The 25,660-nt window shown below is 42.4% G+C and overlaps 1 protein-coding gene across 2 annotated transcripts in view; it reads left to right on the top strand.

The window, feature by feature from the left end:
* The window catches only part of ADAMTS8 (ADAM metallopeptidase with thrombospondin type 1 motif 8), an 81,114-nt gene extending 60,003 nt beyond the window's left edge, over positions 1-21,111 (top strand). For both annotated transcript variants that reach the window (XM_073657473.1, XM_073657474.1), the window contains exons 6-10: positions 17,232-17,530; positions 17,909-18,092; positions 18,212-18,375; positions 19,052-19,227; positions 19,829-21,111. In XM_073657473.1, the coding sequence (XP_073513574.1) occupies positions 17,232-17,530; positions 17,909-18,092; positions 18,212-18,375; positions 19,052-19,227; positions 19,829-20,564 (1,559 nt within the window). In that variant the 3' untranslated portion in view covers positions 20,565-21,111. The remainder of the gene's footprint in view (positions 1-17,231; positions 17,531-17,908; positions 18,093-18,211; positions 18,376-19,051; positions 19,228-19,828) is intronic.
* Positions 21,112-25,660: the final 4,549 nt, after the last annotated feature.

The raw sequence follows: 25,660 nt of genomic DNA, 5'->3' as shown, positions 1-25,660 counted from the left end.
ACTGGGAAGAAGGGCGGCCATATTACTATATATATTACTATATCACACTGAGGAGAAGGGCGGCCATATTACTATATTTATTACTATATCACACTGAGGAGAAGGGCGGCCATATTACTATATATATTACTATATCACACTGAGGAGAAGGGCGGCCATATTACTATATATATTACTATATCACACTGAGGAGAAGGGCGGCCATATTACTATATATATTACTATATCACACTGAGGAGAAGGGCGGCCATATTACTATATAAATTACTATATCACACTGAGGAGAAGGGCGGCCATATTACTATATATATTACTATATCACACTGAGGAGAAGGGCGGCCATATTACTATATATATATTACTATATCACACTGAGGAGAACGGAGGCCATATTACTATATATATTGCTATATCACACTGAGGAGAAGGGCGGCCATATTACTATATATATATTACTATATCACACTGAGGAGAAGGGCGGCCATATTACTATATATATATTACTATATCACACTGAGGAGAAGGGCGGCCATATTACTATATATATATTACTATATCACACTGAGGAGAAGGGCGGCCATATTTCTATATATATGACTATATCACACTGAGGAGGAGGGCGGCCATATTACTATATAAATTACTATATCACACTGAGGAGAAGGGCGGCCATATTACTATATATATTACTATATCACACTGAGGAGAAGGGCGGCCATATTACTATATATATATTACTATATCACACTGAGGAGAACGGAGGCCATATTACTATATATATTACTATATCACACTGAGGAGAAGGGCGGCCATATTACTATATATATTACTATATCACACTGAGGAGAAGGGCGGCCATATTACTATATATATTACTATATCACACTGAGGAGAAGGGCAGCCATATTATTATATATATTACTATATCACACTGAGGAGAAGAGCGGTCATATTACTATATATATATTACTATATCACACTGAGGAGAAGGGCGGCCATATTACTATATATATTACTATATCACACTGAGGAGAAGGGCGGCCATATTACTATATATATTACTATATCACACTGGGAAGAAGGGCGGCCATATTACTATATATATTACTATATCACACTGAGGAGAAGGGCGACCATATTACTATATATATTACTATATCACACTGAGGAGAAGGGCGGCCATATTACTATATATATATTACTATATCACACTGAGGAGAAGGGCTGCCATATTACTATATATATTACTATATCACACTGAGGAGAAGGGCGGCCATATTACTATATATATTACTATATCACACTGAGGAGAAGGGTGGCCATATCACTATATATATTACTATATCACACTGAGGAGAAGGGCGGCCATATTACTATATATATCACTATATCACACTGAGGAGAAGGGCGGCCATATTACTATATATATTACTATATCACACTGAGGAGAAGGGCGGCCATATTACTATATCACACTGAGGAGAAGGGCGGCCATATTACTATATATATTACTATATCATACTGAGGAGAAGGGCGGCCATATCACTATATATATTACTATATCACACTGAGGAGAAGGGCGGCCATATTACTATATATATATTACTATATCACACTGAGGAGAAGGGCTGCCATATTACTATATATATTACTATATCACACTGAGGAGAAGGGCGGCCATATTACTATATATATTACTATATCACACTGGGAAGAAGGGCGGCCATATTACTATATATATTACTATATCACACTGGGAAGAAGGGCGGCCATATTACTATATATATTACTATATCACACTGAGGAGAAGGGCGGCCATATTACTATATTTATTACTATATCACACTGAGGAGAACGGCGGCCATATTACTATATATATTACTATATCACACTGAGGAGAAGGGCGGCCATATTACTATATATATTACTATATCACACTGAGGAGAAGGGCGGCCATATTACTATATATATTACTATATCACACTGAGGAGAAGGGCGGCCATATTACTATATAAATTACTATATCACACTGAGGAGAAGGGCGGCCATATTACTATATATATTACTATATCACACTGAGGAGAAGGGCGGCCATATTACTATATATATATTACTATATCACACTGAGGAGAACGGAGGCCATATTACTATATATATTGCTATATCACACTGAGGAGAAGGGCGGCCATATTACTATATATATATTACTATATCACACTGAGGAGAAGGGCGGCCATATTACTATATATATATTACTATATCACACTGAGGAGAAGGGCGGCCATATTACTATATATATATTACTATATCACACTGAGGAGAAGGGCGGCCATATTACTATATATATGACTATATCACACTGAGGAGGAGGGCGGCCATATTACTATATAAATTACTATATCACACTGAGGAGAAGGGCGGCCATATTACTATATATATTACTATATCACACTGAGGAGAAGGGCGGCCATATTACTATATATATATTACTATATCACACTGAGGAGAACGGAGGCCATATTACTATATATATTACTATATCACACTGAGGAGAAGGGCGGCCATATTACTATATATATTACTATATCACACTGAGGAGAAGGGCGGCCATATTACTATATATATTACTATATCACAGTGAGGAGAAGGGCAGCCATATTATTATATATATTACTATATCACACTGAGGAGAAGAGCGGTCATATTACTATATATATATTACTATATCACACTGAGGAGAAGGGCGGCCATATTACTATATATATTACTATATCACACTGAGGAGAAGGGCGGCCATATTACTATATATATTACTATATCACACTGGGAAGAAGGGCGGCCATATTACTATATATATTACTATATCACACTGGGAAGAAGGGCGGCCATATTACTATATATATTACTATATCACACTGAGGAGAAGGGCGGCCATATTACTATATTTATTACTATATCACACTGAGGAGAAGGGCGGCCATATTACTATATATATTACTATATCACACTGAGGAGAAGGGCGGCCATATTACTATATATATTACTATATCACACTGAGGAGAAGGGCGGCCATATTACTATATATATTACTATACCACACTGAGGAGAAGGGCGGCCATATTACTATATAAATTACTATATCACACTGAGGAGAAGGGCGGCCATATTACTATATATATTACTATATCACACTGAGGAGAAGGGCGGCCATATTACTATATATATATTACTATATCACACTGAGGAGAACGGAGGCCATATTACTATATATATTGCTATATCACACTGAGGAGAAGGGCGGCCATATTACTATATATATATTACTATATCACACTGAGGAGAAGGGCGGCCATATTACTATATATATATTACTATATCACACTGAGGAGAAGGGCGGCCATATTACTATATATATATTACTATATCACACTGAGGAGAAGGGCGGCCATATTACTATATATATGACTATATCACACTGAGGAGGAGGGCGGCCATATTACTATATATATTACTATATCACACTGAGGAGAAGGGCGGCCATATTACTATATATATTACTATATCACACTGAGGAGAAGGGCGGCCATATTACTATATATATATTACTATATCACACTGAGGAGAACGGAGGCCATATTACTATATATATTACTATATCACACTGAGGAGAAGGGCGGCCATATTACTATATATATTACTATATCACACTGAGGAGAAGGGCGGCCATATTACTATATATATTACTATATCACACTGAGGAGAAGGGCAGCCATATTATTATATATATTACTATATCACACTGAGGAGAAGAGCGGTCATATTACTATATATATATTACTATATCACACTGAGGAGAAGGGCGGCCATATTACTATATATATTACTATATCACACTGAGGAGAAGGGCGACCATATTACTATATATATTACTATATCACACTGGGAAGAAGGGCGGCCATATTACTATATATATTACTATATCACACTGAGGAGAAGGGCGACCATATTACTACATATATTACTATATCACACTGAGGAGAAGGGCGGCCATATTACTATATATATATTACTATATCACACTGAGGAGAAGGGCTGCCATATTACTATATATATTACTATATCACACTGAGGAGAAGGGCGGCCATATTACTATATATATTGCTATATCACACTGAGGAGAAGGGCGGCCATATTACTATATCACACTGAGGAGAAGGGCGGCCATATTACTATATATATTACTATATCACACTGAGGAGAAGGGTGGCCATATCACTATATATATTACTATATCACACTGAGGAGAAGGGCGGCCATATTACTATATATATCACTATATCACACTGAGGAGAAGGGCGGCCATATTACTATATATATTACTATATCACACTGAGGAGAAGGGCGGCCATATTACTATATCACACTGAGGAGAAGGGCGGCCATATTACTATATATATTACTATATCATACTGAGGAGAAGGGCGGCCATATCACTATATATATTACTATATCACACTGAGGAGAAGGGCGGCCATATTACTATATATATATTACTATATCACACTGAGGAGAAGGGCTGCCATATTACTATATATATTACTATATCACACTGGGAAGAAGGGCGGCCATATTACTATATATATTACTATATCACACTGGGAAGAAGGGCGGCCATATTACTATATATATTACTATATCACACTGAGGAGAAGGGCGGCCATATTACTATATATATATTACTATATCACACTGAGGAGAACGGAGGCCATATTACTATATATATTACTATATCACACTGAGGAGAAGGGCGGCCATATTACTATATATATTACTATATCACACTGAGGAGAAGGGCGGCCATATTACTATATATATGACTATATCACACTGAGGAGGAGGGCGGCCATATTACTATATAAATTACTATATCACACTGAGGAGAAGGGCGGCCATATTACTATATATATTACTATATCACACTGAGGAGAAGGGCGGCCATATTACTATATATATATTACTATATCACACTGAGGAGAACGGAGGCCATATTACTATATATATTACTATATCACACTGAGGAGAAGGGCGGCCATATTACTATATATATTACTATATCACACTGAGGAGAAGGGCGGCCATATTACTATATATATTACTATATCACACTGAGGAGAAGGGCAGCCATATTATTATATATATTACTATATCACACTGAGGAGAAGAGCGGTCATATTACTATATATATATTACTATATCACACTGAGGAGAAGGGCGGCCATATTACTATATATATTACTATATCACACTGAGGAGAAGGGCGGCCATATTACTATATATATTACTATATCACACTGGGAAGAAGGGCGGCCATATTACTATATATATTACTATATCACACTGAGGAGAAGGGCGACCATATTACTATATATATTACTATATCACACTGAGGAGAAGGGCGGCCATATTACTATATATATATTACTATATCACACTGAGGAGAAGGGCTGCCATATTACTATATATATTACTATATCACACTGAGGAGAAGGGCGGCCATATTACTATATATATTACTATATCACACTGAGGAGAAGGGTGGCCATATCACTATATATATTACTATATCACACTGAGGAGAAGGGCGGCCATATTACTATATATATCACTATATCACACTGAGGAGAAGGGCGGCCATATTACTATATATATTACTATATCACACTGAGGAGAAGGGCGGCCATATTACTATATCACACTGAGGAGAAGGGCGGCCATATTACTATATATATTACTATATCATACTGAGGAGAAGGGCGGCCATATCACTATATATATTACTATATCACACTGAGGAGAAGGGCGGCCATATTACTATATATATATTACTATATCACACTGAGGAGAAGGGCTGCCATATTACTATATATATTACTATATCACACTGAGGAGAAGGGCGGCCATATTACTATATATATTACTATATCACACTGGGAAGAAGGGCGGCCATATTACTATATATATTACTATATCACACTGGGAAGAAGGGCGGCCATATTACTATATATATTACTATATCACACTGAGGAGAAGGGCGGCCATATTACTATATTTATTACTATATCACACTGAGGAGAACGGCGGCCATATTACTATATATATTACTATATCACACTGAGGAGAAGGGCGGCCATATTACTATATATATTACTATATCACACTGAGGAGAAGGGCGGCCATATTACTATATATATTACTATATCACACTGAGGAGAAGGGCGGCCATATTACTATATAAATTACTATATCACACTGAGGAGAAGGGCGGCCATATTACTATATATATTACTATATCACACTGAGGAGAAGGGCGGCCATATTACTATATATATATTACTATATCACACTGAGGAGAACGGAGGCCATATTACTATATATATTGCTATATCACACTGAGGAGAAGGGCGGCCATATTACTATATATATATTACTATATCACACTGAGGAGAAGGGCGACCATATTACTATATATATATTACTATATCACACTGAGGAGAAGGGCGGCCATATTACTATATATATATTACTATATCACACTGAGGAGAAGGGCGGCCATATTACTATATATATGACTATATCACACTGAGGAGGAGGGCGGCCATATTACTATATAAATTACTATATCACACTGAGGAGAAGGGCGGCCATATTACTATATATATTACTATATCACACTGAGGAGAAGGGCGGCCATATTACTATATATATATTACTATATCACACTGAGGAGAACGGAGGCCATATTACTATATATATTACTATATCACACTGAGGAGAAGGGCGGCCATATTACTATATATATTACTATATCACACTGAGGAGAAGGGCGGCCATATTACTATATATATTACTATATCACAGTGAGGAGAAGGGCAGCCATATTATTATATATATTACTATATCACACTGAGGAGAAGAGCGGTCATATTACTATATATATATTACTATATCACACTGAGGAGAAGGGCGGCCATATTACTATATATATTACTATATCACACTGAGGAGAAGGGCGGCCATATTACTATATATATTACTATATCACACTGGGAAGAAGGGCGGCCATATTACTATATATATTACTATATCACACTGGGAAGAAGGGCGGCCATATTACTATATATATTACTATATCACACTGAGGAGAAGGGCGGCCATATTACTATATTTATTACTATATCACACTGAGGAGAAGGGCGGCCATATTACTATATATATTACTATATCACACTGAGGAGAAGGGCGGCCATATTACTATATATATTACTATATCACACTGAGGAGAAGGGCGGCCATATTACTATATATATTACTATATCACACTGAGGAGAAGGGCGGCCATATTACTATATAAATTGCTATATCACACTGAGGAGAAGGGCGGCCATATTACTATATATATTACTATATCACACTGAGGAGAAGGGCGGCCATATTACTATATATATATTACTATATCACACTGAGGAGAACGGAGGCCATATTACTATATATATTGCTATATCACACTGAGGAGAAGGGCGGCCATATTACTATATATATATTACTATATCACACTGAGGAGAAGGGCGGCCATATTACTATATATATATTACTATATCACACTGAGGAGAAGGGCGGCCATATTACTATATATATATTACTATATCACACTGAGGAGAAGGGCGGCCATATTACTATATATATGACTATATCACACTGAGGAGGAGGGCGGCCATATTACTATATATATTACTATATCACACTGAGGAGAAGGGCGGCCATATTACTATATATATTACTATATCACACTGAGGAGAAGGGCGGCCATATTACTATATATATATTACTATATCACACTGAGGAGAACGGAGGCCATATTACTATATATATTACTATATCACACTGAGGAGAAGGGCGGCCATATTACTATATATATTACTATATCACACTGAGGAGAAGGGCGGCCATATTACTATATATATTACTATATCACACTGAGGAGAAGGGCAGCCATATTATTATATATATTACTATATCACACTGAGGAGAAGAGCGGTCATATTACTATATATATATTACTATATCACACTGAGGAGAAGGGCGGCCATATTACTATATATATTACTATATCACACTGAGGAGAAGGGCGACCATATTACTATATATATTACTATATCACACTGGGAAGAAGGGCGGCCATATTACTATATATATTACTATATCACACTGAGGAGAAGGGCGACCATATTACTACATATATTACTATATCACACTGAGGAGAAGGGCGGCCATATTACTATATATATATTACTATATCACACTGAGGAGAAGGGCTGCCATATTACTATATATATTACTATATCACACTGAGGAGAAGGGCGGCCATATTACTATATATATTGCTATATCACACTGAGGAGAAGGGCGGCCATATTACTATATCACACTGAGGAGAAGGGCGGCCATATTACTATATATATTACTATATCACACTGAGGAGAAGGGTGGCCATATCACTATATATATTACTATATCACACTGAGGAGAAGGGCGGCCATATTACTATATATATCACTATATCACACTGAGGAGAAGGGCGGCCATATTACTATATATATTACTATATCACACTGAGGAGAAGGGCGGCCATATTACTATATCACACTGAGGAGAAGGGCGGCCATATTACTATATATATTACTATATCATACTGAGGAGAAGGGCGGCCATATCACTATATATATTACTATATCACACTGAGGAGAAGGGCGGCCATATTACTATATATATATTACTATATCACACTGAGGAGAAGGGCTGCCATATTACTATATATATTACTATATCACACTGGGAAGAAGGGCGGCCATATTACTATATATATTACTATATCACACTGGGAAGAAGGTCGGCCATATTACTATATATATTACTATATCACACTGAGGAGAAGGGCGGCCATATTACTATATATATATTACTATATCACACTGAGGAGAACGGAGGCCTTATTACTATATATATTACTATATCACACTGAGGAGAAGGGCGGCCATTTTACTATATATATTACTATATCACACTGAGGAGAAGGGCGGCCATATTACTATATATATTACTATATCACACTGAGGAGAAGGGCAGCCATATTACTATATATATTACTATATCACACTGAGGAGAAGAGCGGTCATATTACTATATATATATTACTATATCACACTGAGGAGAAGGGCGGCCATATTACTATATATATTACTATATCACACTGAGGAGAAGGGCGGCCATATTACTATATATATTACTATATCACACTGGGAAGAAGGGCGGCCATATTACTATATATATTACTATATCACACTGAGGAGAAGGGCGACCATATTACTATATATATTACTATATCACACTGAGGAGAAGGGCGGCCATATTACTATATATATATTACTATATCACACTGAGGAGAAGGGCTGCCATATTACTATATATATTACTATATCACACTGAGGAGAAGGGCGGCCATATTACTGTATATATTGCTATATCACACTGAGGAGAAGGGCGGCCATATTACTATATCACACTGAGGAGAAGGGCGGCCATATTACTATATATATTACTATATCACACTGAGGAGAAGGGTGGCCATATCACTATATATATTACTATATCACACTGAGGAGAAGGGCGGCCATATTACTATATATATCACTATATCACACTGAGGAGAAGGGCGGCCATATTACTATATATATTACTATATCACACTGAGGAGAAGGGCGGCCATATTACTATATCACACTGAGGAGAAGGGCGGCCATATTACTATGTATATTACTATATCATACTGAGGAGAAGGGCGGCCATATCACTATATATATTACTATATCACACTGAGGAGAAGGGCGGCCATATTACTATATATATATTACTATATCACACTGAGGAGAAGGGCTGCCATATTACTATATATATTACTATATCACACTGAGGAGAAGGGCGGCCATATTACTATATATATTACTATATCACACTGGGAAGAAGGGCGGCCATATTACTATATATATTACTATATCACACTGGGAAGAAGGGCGGCCATATTACTATATATATTACTATATCACACTGAGGAGAAGGGCGGCCATATTACTATATTTATTACTATATCACACTGAGGAGAAGGGCGGCCATATTACTATATATATTACTATATCACACTGAGGAGAAGGGCGGCCATATTACTATATATATTACTATATCACACTGAGGAGAAGGGCGGCCATATTACTATATATATTACTATATCACACTGAGGAGAAGGGCGGCCATATTACTATATAAATTACTATATCACACTGAGGAGAAGGGCGGCCATATTACTATATATATTACTATATCACACTGAGGAGAAGGGCGGCCATATTACTATATATATATTACTATATCACACTGAGGAGAACGGAGGCCATATTACTATAAATATTGCTATATCACACTGAGGAGAAGGGCGGCCATATTACTATATATATATTACTATATCACACTGAGGAGAAGGGCGGCCATATTACTATATATATATTACTATATCACACTGAGGAGAAGGGCGGCCATATTACTATATATATATTACTATATCACACTGAGGAGAAGGGCGGCCATATTACTATATATATGACTATATCACACTGAGGAGGAGGGCGGCCATATTACTATATAAATTACTATATCACACTGAGGAGAAGGGCGGCCATATTACTATATATATTACTATATCACACTGAGGAGAAGGGCGGCCATATTACTATATATATATTACTATATCACACTGAGGAGAACGGAGGCCATATTACTATATATATTACTATATCACACTGAGGAGAAGGGCGGCCATATTACTATATATATTACTATATCACACTGAGGAGAAGGGCGGCCATATTACTATATATATTACTATATCACACTGAGGAGAAGGGCAGCCATATTATTATATATATTACTATATCACACTGAGGAGAAGAGCGGTCATATTACTATATATATATTACTATATCACACTGAGGAGAAGGGCGGCCATATTACTATATATATTACTATATCACACTGAGGAGAAGGGCGGCCATATTACTATATATATTACTATATCACACTGGGAAGAAGGGCGGCCATATTACTATATATATTACTATATCACACTGAGGAGAAGGGCGACCATATTACTATTTATATTACTATATCACACTGAGGAGAAGGGCGACCATATTACTATATATATTACTATATCACACTGAAGAGAAGGGCGGCCATATTACTATATATATTACTATATCACACTGAGAAGGGCGGCCATATTACTATATATATTACTATATCACACTGAGGAGAAGGGCGGTCATATTACTATATATATATTACTATATTACACTGAGGAGAAGGGCGGCCATATTACTATATATATTACTATATCATACTGAGGAGAAGGGCGGCCATATTACTATATATATTACAATATCACACTGAGGAGGAGGGCGGTCATATTACTATATATATTACTATATCACACTGAGGAGAAGGGCGGCCATATTACTATATATATTACTATATCACACTGAGGAGAAGAGCGGCCATATTACTATATATATTACTATATCACACTGAGGAGAAGGGCGGCCATATTACTATATATATTGCTATATCACACTGAGGAGAAGGGCGGCCATATTACTATATATATATTACTATACCACACTGAGGAGAAGGGCGGCCATATTACTATATATATTACTATATCACACTGAGGAGAAGGGCGGCCATATTACTATATATATTACTATATTACACTGAGGGGAAGGGCGGCCATATTACTATATATATTACTATATCACACTGAGGAGGAGGGCGGCCATATTACTATATATATATTACTATACCACACTGAGGAGAAGGGCGGCCATATTACTATATATATATTACTATACCACACTGAGGAGAAGAGCGGTCATATTACTATATATATATTACTATACCACACTGAGGAGAAGAGCGGTCATATTACTATATATATATTACTATACCACACTGAGGAGAAGAGCGGTCATATTACTATATATATTACTATATTACACTGAGGAGAAGAGCTGCCATATTACTATATATATATTACTATACCACACTGAGGAGAAGGGCGGCCATATTACTATATATATTACTATATCACACTGAGGAGAAGAGCGGCCATATTACTATATATATTACTATATCACACTGAGGAGAAGGGTGGCCATATTACTATATATATTACTATATATCACACTGAGGAGAAGGGCGGCTATATTACTATATATATTACTATATCACACTAAGGAGAAAGGCGACCATATTACTATATATATTACTATATCACACTGAGGAGAAGGGTGGCCATATTACTATATATATATATATATTACTATATCACACTGAGGAGAAGGGCGATCATATTACTATATATATATATATATATTACTATATCACACTGAGGAGAAGGGCGGCCATATTACTATATATATTACTAGATCACACTGAGGAGAAGGGCGGCCATATTACCATATATTACTATACCACACTGAGGAGAAGGGCGGCCATATTGCTATATATATTACTATATCACACTGAGGAGAAGGGCGGCCATATTACTATATATATTACTATATCACACTGAGGAGAAGGGCGGCCATATTACTATATATATTACTATATCCTACTGAGGAGAAGGGCGGCCATATTACCATATATTACTATATCACACTGAGGAGAACGGAGGCCATATTACTATGTATATTATTATATCACACTGAGGAGAAGGGCGGTCATATTACTATATATATATATTACTATATCACACTGAGGAGAAGAGCGGCCATATTACTATATATATTACTATATCACACTGAGGAGAAGGGCGGCCATATTACTAGATATCTTACTATATCACACTGAGGAGAAGGGCGGCCATATTACTATATATATTACTATATCACACTGAGGAGAAGAGCGGCCACATTACTATATATATTACTATATCACACTGAGGAGGAGTGCGGCCATATTACTATATATATATATCACTATATCACACTGAGGAGGAGTGCGGCCATCTTACTATATATATATATCACTATATCACACTGAGGAGAAGGGCGGCCATATTACTATATATATATATCACTATATCACACTGAGGAGGAGTGCGGCCATCTTACTATATATATATATCACTATATCACACTGAGGAGGAGTGCGGCCATCTTACTATATATATATATCACTATATCACACTGAGGAGGAGTGCGGCCATCTTACTATATATATATATCACTATATCACACTGAGGAGAAGAGCGGCCATATTACTATATATATTACTATATCACACTGAGAAGGGCGGCCATATTACTAGATATATTAGTATATCACACTGAGGAGAAGGGCGGCCATATTACTATATATATTACTATATCACACTGAGGAGAAGGGCGGCCATATTACTATATCACACTGAGGAGAAGGGCGGCCATATTACTATATCACACTGAGGAGAAGGGAGGCCATATTACTATATATATTACTATATCATACTGAGGAGAAGGGCGGCCATATCACTATATATATTACTATATCACACTGAGGAGAAGGGCATCCATATTACTATATATATTACTATATCATACTGAGGAGAAGGGCGGCCATATCACTATATATATTACTATATCACACTGAGGAGAAGGGCGGCCATATTACTATATATATATTACTATATCACACTGAGGAGAAGGGCTGCCATATTACTATATATATTACTATATCACACTGAGGAGAAGGGCGGCCATATTACTATATATATTACTATATCACACTGGGAAGAAGGGCGGCCATATTACTATATATATTACTATATCACACTGGGAAGAAGGGCGGCCATATTACTATATATATTACTATATCACACTGAGGAGAAGGGCGGCCATATTACTATATATATTACTATATCACACTGAGGAGAAGGGCGGCCATATTACTATATATATTACTATATCACACTGAGGAGAAGGGCGGCCATATTACTATATATATTACTATATCACACTGAGGAGAAGGGCGGCCATATTACTATATATATATTACTATATCACACTGAGGAGAAGGGCGGCCATATTACTATATATATTACTATATCACACTGAGGAGAAGGGCGGCCATATTACTATATAAATTACTATATCACACTGAGGAGAAGGGCGGCCATATTACTATATATATTACTATATCACACTGAGGAGAAGGGCGGCCATATTACTATATATATATTACTATATCACACTGAGGAGAACGGAGGCCATATTACTATATATATTACTATATCACACTGAGGAGAAGGGCGACCATATTACTATATATATTACTATATCACACTGAGGAGAAGGGCGGCCATATTACTATATATATTACTAAATCACACTGAGGAGAAGGGCAGCCATATTATTGTATATATTACTATATCACACTGAGGAGAAGGGCGGCCATATTACTATATATATTACTATATCACACTGGGAAGAAGGGCGGCCATATTACTATATATATTACTATATCACACTGAGGAGAAGGGCGACCATATTACTATATATATTACTATATCACACTGAGGAGAAGGGCGACCATATTACTATATATATTACTATATCACACTGAGGAGAAGGGCCGCCATATTGCTATATATATTACTATATCACACTGAGGAGAAGGGCGGCCATATTACTATATATATTACTATATCACACTGAGGAGAAGGGCGGTCATATTACTATATATATATTACTATATCACACTGAGGAGAAGGGCGGCCATATTACTATATATATTACTATATCATACTGAGGAGAAGGGCGGCCATATTACTATATATATTACTATATCACACTGAGGAGAAGGGCGGCCATATTACTATATATATTACTATATCACACTGAGGAGAAGAGCGGCCATATTACTATATATATTACTATATCACACTGAGGAGAAGGGCGGCCATATTACTATATATATTGCTATATCACACTGAGGAGAAGGGCGGCCATATTACTATATATATATTACTATACCACACTGAGGAGAAGGGCGGCCATATTACTATATATATTACTATATCACACTGAGGAGAAGGGCGGCCATATTACTATATATATTACTATATTACACTGAGGGGAAGGGCGGCCATATTACTATATATATTACTATATCACACTGAGGAGGAGGGCGGCCATATTACTATATATATATTACTATACCACACTGAGGAGAAGGGCGGCCATATTACTATATATATTACTATATCACACTGAGGAGAAGGGCGGCCATATTACTATATATATTACTATATCACACTGAGGAGAAGAGCGGCCATATTACTATATATATTACTATATCACACTGAGGAGAAGGGCGGCCATATTACTATATATATTACTATATATCACACTGAGGAGAAGGGCGGCTATATTACTATATATATTACTATATCACACTGAGGAGAAAGGCGACCATATTACTATATATATTACTATATCACACTGAGGAGAAGGGTGGCCATATTACTATATATATATTACTATATCACACTGAGGAGAAGGGCGGTCATATTACTATATATATATATATATTACTATATCACACTGAGGAGAAGGGCGGCCATATTACTATATATATTACTATATCACACTGAGGAGAAGGGCGGCCATATTACCATATATTACTATACCACACTGAGGAGAAGGGCGGCCATATTGCTATATATATTACTATATCACACTGAGGAGAAGGGCGGCCATATTACTATATATATTACTATATCACACTGAGGAGAAGGGCGGCCATATTACTATATATATTACTATATCACACTGAGGAGAAGGGCGGCCATATTACTATATATATTACTATATCACACTGAGGAGAAGGGCGGCCATATTACTATATATATATTACTATATCACACTGAGGAGAAGGGCGGCCATATTACTATATATATTACTATATCACACTGAGGAGAAGGGCGGCCATATTACTATATATATTACTATATCACACTGAGGAGAAGGGTGGCCATATTACTATATATATATTACTATATCACACTGAGGAGAAGTTCGGCCATATTACTATATATATTACTATATCACACTGAGGAGAAGGGCGGCCATATTACTATATATATATTACTATATCACACTGAGGAGAAGGGCGACCATATTACTATATATATTACTATATCACACTGAGGAGAAGGGAGGCCATATTACTATATATGTTACTATATCACACTGAGGAGAAGGGCGACCATATTACTATATATATTACTATATCACACTGAGGAGGAGGGCGGTCATATTACTATATATATTACTATATCACACTGAGGAGAAGGGCGGCCATATTACTATATATATTACTATATCACACTGAGGAGAAGGGCGGCCATATTACTATATATATTACTATATCACACTGAGGAGAAGGGCGGCCATATTACTATATATATATTACTATATCACACTGAGGAGGAGGGCGGTCATATTACTATATATATTACTATATCACACTGAGGAGAAGGGCGGCCATATTACTATATATATTACTATATCACACTGAGGAGAAGGGCGGCCATATTACTATATATATATTACTATATCACACTGAGGAGGAGGGCGGCCATATTACTATATATATTACTATATCACACTGAGGAGAAGGGCGGCCATATTACTATATATATATTACTATATCACACTGAGGAGGAGGGCGGTCATATTACTATATATATTACTATATCACACTGAGGAGAAGGGCGGCCATATTACTATATATATTACTATACCACACTGAGGAGAAGGGCGGCCATATTACTATGTATATTACTATATCACACTGAGGAGAAGGGCGGCCATATTACTATATATATATTACTATATCACACTGAGGAGAAAGGCGGCCATATTACTAGATATATTATTATATCACGCTGCTTTCGTGGCTGAGTGGACGCTGTGCTCGCTCCGAGCCGTGTCCTGGCGATGGCGGCTGATCTCGGAGGGTTTATTACATAGTGGTTGTAGAAATGTCTGCCGCATCCAGATTAAATCCTTTTCTTTGCCACATTAGGGAACTGCTTGCTGGACGCTCCGGGGACATCTCTCGTCCTCCCGCCGGAGCTCCCCGGGAGGTCAGCTCGCTACGACTTGGACAACCAGTGTCGTCAGGTGTTCGGGCAAGAGTTCTGTCATTGTGCCAACACCCGACAAGACGATGTCTGCTCTCAGCTGTGGTGCAAAGTGACGACTGAGACCGTGTGTCACACCAAGAACGGGAGCCTGCCCTGGGCCGATGGCACGTCATGTGGGCAGCAGCACATCTGCTGGGACGGGGTCTGCCAGCTGGAAGATGAGGTCCTTCCACCTCAGGTAATGTCCTATCTCTACACGTTTAGCTGAATCTCAGTAATTGAGGGGCTCATCAGACCTCTCCACCATCATGTCACTCATCCTCCAGAGTCACATCACAATGGCAGGTGTCATGGAAATCATATTCCTATATATCGGTCCAGTGGGAATGGTTGATAACAATATGGCGGCCATTACAGTTTCCACAGGAGCTGTCGCCCCCTGTGCTCAGGTTCCTGAAGGACATGCTGCAGTTAGAGATTAATGATGTCTGTAATAGTAGTGTTTGATCTGACATGTCTGGTAACAGTCTCGTATGTGCCATGCGGTGCCCGGAGCCCAAAGACATTGTCATGCCATACATACAGCACGCCAGAACCAAGTTGTATTGTGTTTTAGGTGCCGGTGGATGGGAACTGGGGCGGCTGGAGCCCATGGGGGGAATGTTCCCGGAGCTGCGGAGGAGGTGTCCGTTTCTCCTATAGAGAGTGCAACGACCCCCAGCCCCACAATGGAGGGAAATACTGTCATGGTCTGAGAGCCAAGTATGAGTCGTGCAGCACACAGGACTGTCCCCCGGAAGGTAAGGACCACGGATGCCCCAGACCCACCGCGGCTTCACTGTCCCTATAAGAATAGGATTGAGCTGATCTGTGTTCTGTGCCGTCCAACCTCCCAAAATCTTCCAATTCTGATCTTTAGAGAAGAGTTTCCGGGATCTTCAGTGCGAAATATACAACTTCAGGGACCATCTTGGTAATCTCAAAGTGTGGATCCCTAAATACTCTGGGGTCTCCCCACGGGATCGATGCAAGCTCATGTGCCAAGAACGTGGAGGAAGCGAATTTAAAGTCTTCCAGTCCAAGGTCAGTTCTCACTGGTGGATAATGTTATCATTTAATTCTCTGACAAGAAGTGTAAATGACCCGAGCCTTGATTGATAATGTGTTCACATTATAACTTCTATAATCAAGCTATTCCTTCTGAGACCCCCTTCCATACAAATGCATGCTCCATGTGCATGAGAGTGCATGTATTCTCAAGAGGGAGGACAAAGATATGACCTCTCTGGTGGCAGCTGATTTCCCTGGAGAGCAAGGAATCAGGCATGTTAAAATCCAAAATGCCCAATTCTTCTTTCCCCAACTATCTGCAGTATCCATAGCACAGGGGTACCTTACTGATTGTTGGGGTCCGACTGCAGGGCTCCCCCACCGATCCCAAAGAGGGCTCAGCCAAGTGGAGGTTTGTGATCTAGCACAATCCCTCAAACCGCAGACACTCACACCGCCTTTCCAGCGCCAAGTCTGCCGATTCATGGGGAAGTATGCAAGGCGCCCATAGCACTTCACTGGGAGTGGACATGGTTCGGCTCACGTCAGCTTAGTGTCTGGGGCTGAACATCCCCTGGATGACGCCGCTGTCTTCTGCTGGGCTCATTCTTCTTCCTTCCTCTCTGCTAGTAGCTGAGCACTTACTGCAGGTGATGTGTGATGAGCGTGGATACATAGCCTCGCTTATATCCGGTCTTTGTTCCTCTAGGTAGTGGATGGCACCCTGTGCGGGCCGGACAGCCTCTCCGTGTGTGTGCAGGGTCAGTGCTTCAAAGCTGGGTGTGATCACATATTAAACTCCACCAAGAAACTGGACAAATGTGGAGTCTGCGGAGGAGACGGATCCAGCTGCCGGAAAATAACCGGATCGCTCAGCAAGTGCAAGTATGATGCTCAGTGTCCCTTCTGTGTGACTAACCGAGTGACGTCTAGGGCCGAATACTCTTCATTTTGTCCTAGAATTAAGCAGCACATTGAGGGTCTCTTTAATGGCTAATCTCCATTAACAGTTATTATGACCTATAAATAAGCTATGAAAGTCAAAAAAAAAGTACAAAAATACCAAAAGATATTTAATCCGGAATAATTAGAATTTTATTAATTACAAAAAAAACACAAAAATAGAAGAATAAAAACACCCCATAAAACCCAAAAAGAGGGACTGTGGTCAAAATGGAGTTGCATTGTGGCATTCAACACATAATACATTACAAATAACGATACACATATCATGAAAAGTCAAACACAATGAACAAGGGAAGAGAGCACACCATACACGATATAAAGAAATACCTGCTCAGCTACAATAATTAACAGTTAGTTGTGGCGGCTCGGCTGTCGCAACTGCAGACCGTGGCCACCTATGATGTCACCATAGTAAATGCCGTCTGATATTATTGTAGGTCACATATGACTTATATGAGGGAATATAGCGTAACGATGAATGATTGAGCCACTTGTCAGCTAATGGTTTGGGTGTCCGCAGGTATGGATACACGGACGTTGTCACCATCCCGGCCGGAGCCACCAGTATTGACGTGAAGCAGCGCAGTCACCGCAGTGTCATCTATGATGGCATCTACTTAGCCATCAGGAGAGCAGATGGAAGCTATCTCCTCAATGGGGACTATGCCGTGTCTTCCATTGAACAAGACGTGCATTTACGAGGATCCGTCCTGCTGTATAGCGGCTCTAATACTACATTGGAGAGGATACAAAGCTTTCAACCCCTCCCGGAAGTGCTGACTATACAACTCCTGCGAGTAGCCGGAGAGTCCGTCCCTCCGAAAATTAAGTATACCTTCTATATACCTAAGAGTACCCCATACAGCCAAAAGAAAACCAAGGACAAATTATCCCATAATTTCCTTAGGCCATTCCTATCATCTCAGTGGGTCCTAGGAGACTGGTCTCAGTGCTCCAAGACTTGTGGTTCTGGATGGAAGAGGAGGACAGTGGAGTGTCGGGATGTAGATGGCGTGCCCTCAGATCACTGTCCTCAAGAACTGAAGCCAGAGGACATTCGAGTATGCGAGGACCTGCCGTGCCCTATGTGGAGAGTAGGGAGCTGGTCACATTGTTCTCAGACCTGTGGGGAAGGAATAAGGACACAGAGGGTGTATTGTGTGGACTATATGGGCAAAGAGACTGAGGAGGGAACGTGTGACTCACGAAAACGCCCTTCAGGGGCCATGGTGCCTTGTAAGTTGGAAGACTGCTGAGGACAGTGAGACTCGTGTCATACAGGTAGCTGCAAACAGGGACCCCACAGCTGTGGAAGACCTGACATCTTACTCTTTGATCTGTGAGGCTTTGCTGGTTGCTCATTGTGATACGAGTCCGGGATGTCCTGGCGATGACGGATGAGGTCTTCTCCGCAGCACTATATGACGAGAGCATGAGATGACCCTGCCCCATAGACAGAGACATGTTGTGTCCCACATAGCCTGGATATCTACCTCACTAGGCGACACGCCGCTCATGGCCAGGTCCTCTGCTGTCTCCACACCAGGGAGGTAACACTCGGTGGTAGTGTGTGGAAAGCATGTTGCATAATGATCTCAATGTTCTCCTCCTCAGACCGGCGCACTCTGGCGGGAACGTGTTTGTAAAGTGCGTTTCTTCGCCCTCGGGACTTGCATAACCGTGTGTTTATCTCGATAGGACACATCTGAGATGTGGAACTTTACCAGTCCAGAGATGCCCATTTATACCCTCATGTGAAGCGGCCTGACAGCGTGATGATTAAACAGACGCGTTTCGTTAATAGTAACGCCATATTAGTTCCTCAGCGCAGATGTTGCCATCCAGGGCTGCGCCTCTCCACCTATCATAGGTACCGGGGTGATGGAGGGGTGGCAGCGAGTCCCAACATAGGGTGGGGAGGACACGTTTACATGCTATAATCTTATGGCACGTGGGTATAGCAGATGTCAGCAGCAGAGGAACCTGCAGCCGTGTGTGTGGGCTCTGAAGTCATCCATCCGGTTTTGTTGCTTCATTCAGTCTCAGACGAGATATCTGCTAAATCTGAACATCCTCGGGGAGAATGAGGGCGGAGGAGATGTAGGAATCTGGCCATCAGGGGCTGGAAGGAGGTTTCTTAGGAAACATTGGGAACCTTCTGCTGACTATTCCTGGCGCTCAGCAAACATGGGCGATGCTGCGACCATATTGTGACTTCTCACGTCTTATCCCATTTGGGAGGTGACAGACGATGACCGACCCAAGGTACAAGGCTCAGCACCCATGTCTGCAGCTTCAGTAGTAGCCGCTTCTTGTTGATGCTATTCCAGTTATATTTCTTTCTAAAATCAAAGAATTTCCCCAAATTCTTAAGTCGTTCTCCTTTGTGAAGCCAATAACATACAAGCTCCCATTGTGCTCGTCGCCAAGTTTTTCCAGTCTCCTTAATGGCAGCACTGACTGGTAATACAGTGATGGAGCCACTGCCCATGTACCACCGAGAACCTTAGGATAGGCCATGACCTGTCATTGAGCAGTTATGGAGCCGCAGCGCTCCTGGGTATACAGGCCCATGGCTCGTCCATACAGGCGGGCCGCAGCGCTCCTGGGTATACAGGCCCATGGCTCGTCCATATAGGCGGGCCGCAGCGCTCCTGGGTATACAGGCCCATGGCTCGTCCATACAGGCGGGTCGCAGCGCTCCTGGGTATACAGGTCCATGGCTCATCCATACAGGCAGGCCGCAGCACTCCTGGGTATACAGGCCCATGGCTCGTCCATACAGGCGGGCCGCAGCGCTCCTGGGTATACAGGCCCATGGCTCGTCCATACAGGCGGGCCGCAGCGCTCCTGGGTATACAGGCCCATGGCTCGTCCATACAGGCGGACCGCAGTGCTCCTGGGTATACAGGCCCATGGCTCGTCCATACAGGTGGGCCGCAGCGCTCCTGGGTATACAGGTCCATGGCTCATCCATACAGGCAGGCCGCAGCGCTCCTGGGTATACAGGCCCATGGCTAGTCCATACAGGCGGGCCGCAGCGCTCCTGGGTATACAGGTCCCTGGCTCGTCCATACAGGCGGGCCGCAGCGCTCCTGGGTATACAGGCCCATGGCTCGTCCATACAGGCGGGCCGCACCGCTCCTGGGTATACAGGCCCATGGCTCGTCTATACAGGCGGGCCGCAGCGCTCCTGGGTATACAGGCCCATGGCTCGTCCATACAGGCGGGCCGCAGCGCTCCTGGGTATACAGGCCCATGGCTCATCCATACAGGCGGGCCGCAGCGCTCCTGGGTATACAGGTCCATGGCTCATCCATACAGGCAGGCCGCAGCACTCCTGGGTATACAGGCCCATGGCTCGTCCATACAGGCGGGCCGCAGTGCTCCTGGGTATACAGGCCCATGGCTCGTCCATACAGGCGGGCCGCAGCGCTCCTGGGTATACAGGCCCATGGCTCGTCCATACAGGCGGACCGCAGCGCTCCTGGGTATACAGGCCCATGGCTCGTCCATACAGGTGGGCCGCAGCGCTCCTGGGTATACAGGTCCATGGCTCATCCATAAAGGCGGGCCGCAGCGCTCCTGGGTATACAGGCCCACGGCTCGTCCATACAGGCGGGCCGCAGCGCTCCTGGGTATACAGGTCCCTGGCTCGTCCATACAGGCGGGCCGCAGCGCTCCTGGGTATACAGGCCCATGGCTCGTCCATACAGGCAGGCCGCAGCGCTCCTGGGTATACAGGCCCATGGCTCGTCCATACAGGCGGGCCGCAGCGCTCCTGGGTATACAGGCCCATGGCTCGTCCATACAGGCGGGCCGCAGCGCTCCTGGGTATACAGGTCCATGGCTCATCCATACAGGCAGGCCGCAGCACTCCTGGGTATACAGGCCCATGGCTCGTCCATACAGGCGGGCCGCAGCGCTCCTGGGTATACAGGCCCATGGCTCGTCCATACAGGCGGGCCGCAGCGCTCCTGGGTATACAGGCCCATGGCTCGTCCATACAGGCGGACCGCAGTGCTCCTGGGTATACAGGCCCATGGCTCGTCCATACAGGTGGGCCGCAGCGCTCCTGGGTATACAGGTCCATGGCTCATCCATACAGGCAGGCCGCAGCGCTCCTGGGTATACAGGCCCATGGCTCATCCATACAGGCGGGCCGCAGCGCTCCTGGGTATACAGGCCCATGGCTCGTCCATACAGGCGGGCCGCACCGCTCCTGGGTATACAGGCCCATGGCTCGTCTATACAGACGGGCCGCAGCGCTCCTGGGTATACAGGCCCATGGCTCGTCCATACAGGCGGGCAGCAGCGCTCCTGGGTATACAGGCCCATGGCTCATCCATACAGGCGGGCCGCAGCGCTCCTGGGTATACAGGCCCATGGCTCGTCCATACAGGCGGGCCGCAGCGCTCCTGGGTATACAGGTCCATGGCTCATCCATACAGGCAGGCCGCAGCACTCCTGGGTATACAGGCCCATGGCTCGTCCATACAGGCGGGCCGCAGCGCTCCTGGGTATACAGGCCCATGGCTCGTCCATACAGGCGGGCCGCAGCGCTCCTGGGTATACAGGCCCATGGCTCGTCCATACAGGCGGACCGCAGCGCTCCTGGGTATACAGGCCCATGGCTCGTCCATACAGGTGGGCCGCAGCGCTCCTGGGTATACAGGTCCATGGCTCATCCATACAGGCAGGCCGCAGCGCTCCTGGGTATACAGGCCCACGGCTCGTCCATACAGGTGGGTCGCAGCGCTCCTGGGTATACAGGTCCCTGGCTCGTCCATACAGGCGGGCCGCAGCGCTCCTGGGTATACAGGCCCATGGCTCGTCCATACAGGCAGGCCGCAGCGCTCCTGGGTATACAGGTCCATGGCTCGTCCATACAGGCGGGCGGCAGCGCTCCTGGGTATACAGGCCCATGGCTCGTCCATACAGGCAGGCCGCAGCGCTCCTGGGTATACAGGTCCATGGCTCGTCCATACAGGCAGGCCGCAGCGCTCCTGGGTATACAGGCCCATGGCTCGTCCATACAGGCGGGCCGCAGCGCTCCTGGGTATACTGGCCCATGGCTCGTCCATACAGGCGGCCGTCCATAGCTGTCAGTGCAGCTCTTGCCATTCACTCCTACAAACAGCCTCAGTCCATATATATATATACAGTATGTAGATACAGATCAGTAGTGGAGCGTTGTAAGAGCCACATATAGAAGCTTCTGGAAATGTCTGCTATAAAGTGGGCATGATGGGCAGCGGGCAGCACTCTACACCTACTGACACACTACGGTCAGCCTCTTCCTGCAATGACTGATAATAGGGAGCAGTAGATGGTCTTCTCTTGCACAGTGACTGTACAGGAGACCGGCAGACGACTTTCCTTAAGTTTTGTATTTATTGGAAACTTCTAAAGTCTGATAATGTGTTTACCGTGTCCAGGAGAGGAGACGTCTTGATTTGCGGCAGCTGGCCGCGCTCTCCCTCCCGGTACCTCACTTCCAGGCGCTGCTGTTGCAAATTTACTGAGAACACAAAAATAGATTTGTTGTGCAAGAATTGTGATCTGCGGCTGCCAAGTATGTGTTACAGTTACAGTGACTCTTGCATCGCTGCTTCCACCATCACCATAACACGAGCTGCGGACTCTCAGTCCAGGACTCGGTTATATAGGACAGATTTGGTGCAGAGCTGCAATGTGGTTTCTGCAGACAAAACACCTTGAATAATGCCTGAATGTGGCACGGTAGTGCCGAAAATAATACAACTAGAATGCAGCCAAAATCCAAGAACGTCTCAATACCAAAGAAGCAACTCTAAAACCACCTAACCTAATGCTCAGTACCAAGGCAGCAGCTCCAGGGATGTCAACCTAATGCTCAGTACCAAGGCAGTGTAGCACCCTGAGGATTCGGCTGCTACAGGGGTATTACACCTCAAGCCAGAGGTGTGGTATTCCACTCCCGAGTAAGGATGGAGTGTGGAACTGAGCTCAGTAAGCTGCATGCACTACATACATCCCATTTCCGGGGGACAGAACTACGGTACTCCCACCAAGTATATGTGCAGGTACGACAGCGTCTGTCCCTGGCTGGAGTGGGAGGGGGGTGGAACATCCCAGTAGTGTAGGGGCAGATAGGGGGAGTACTCTGGGTAAAGCTAGGAGCTCATTGGGTGCTAGTCACCTGGGCTCACACATAGAGGGAGTATATATGGTGGGCACCATCTTAGGACAGGGTCTTTTTAGCAGAGGAGTTCAGCCAGGAGGGCTGACAGGGAGCTGTGGCTCCGGCTGGGCCCAGCTCCAGGGCCAAGCCTGCATTGAAGAGAGAGAGGAGGAAGAAAGGCCCAGAGAA

This window comes from Phyllobates terribilis, unplaced genomic scaffold (genome assembly GCF_046119375.1).
Source record: "Phyllobates terribilis strain yellow unplaced genomic scaffold, ASM4611937v1 Scaffold_12__6_contigs__length_324123572, whole genome shotgun sequence".
Lineage (NCBI taxonomy): Eukaryota > Metazoa > Chordata > Amphibia > Anura > Dendrobatidae > Phyllobates > Phyllobates terribilis.
Note: the sequence above shows the minus strand (reverse complement) of the source record. Positions and strands in the feature narration are given on the sequence as shown.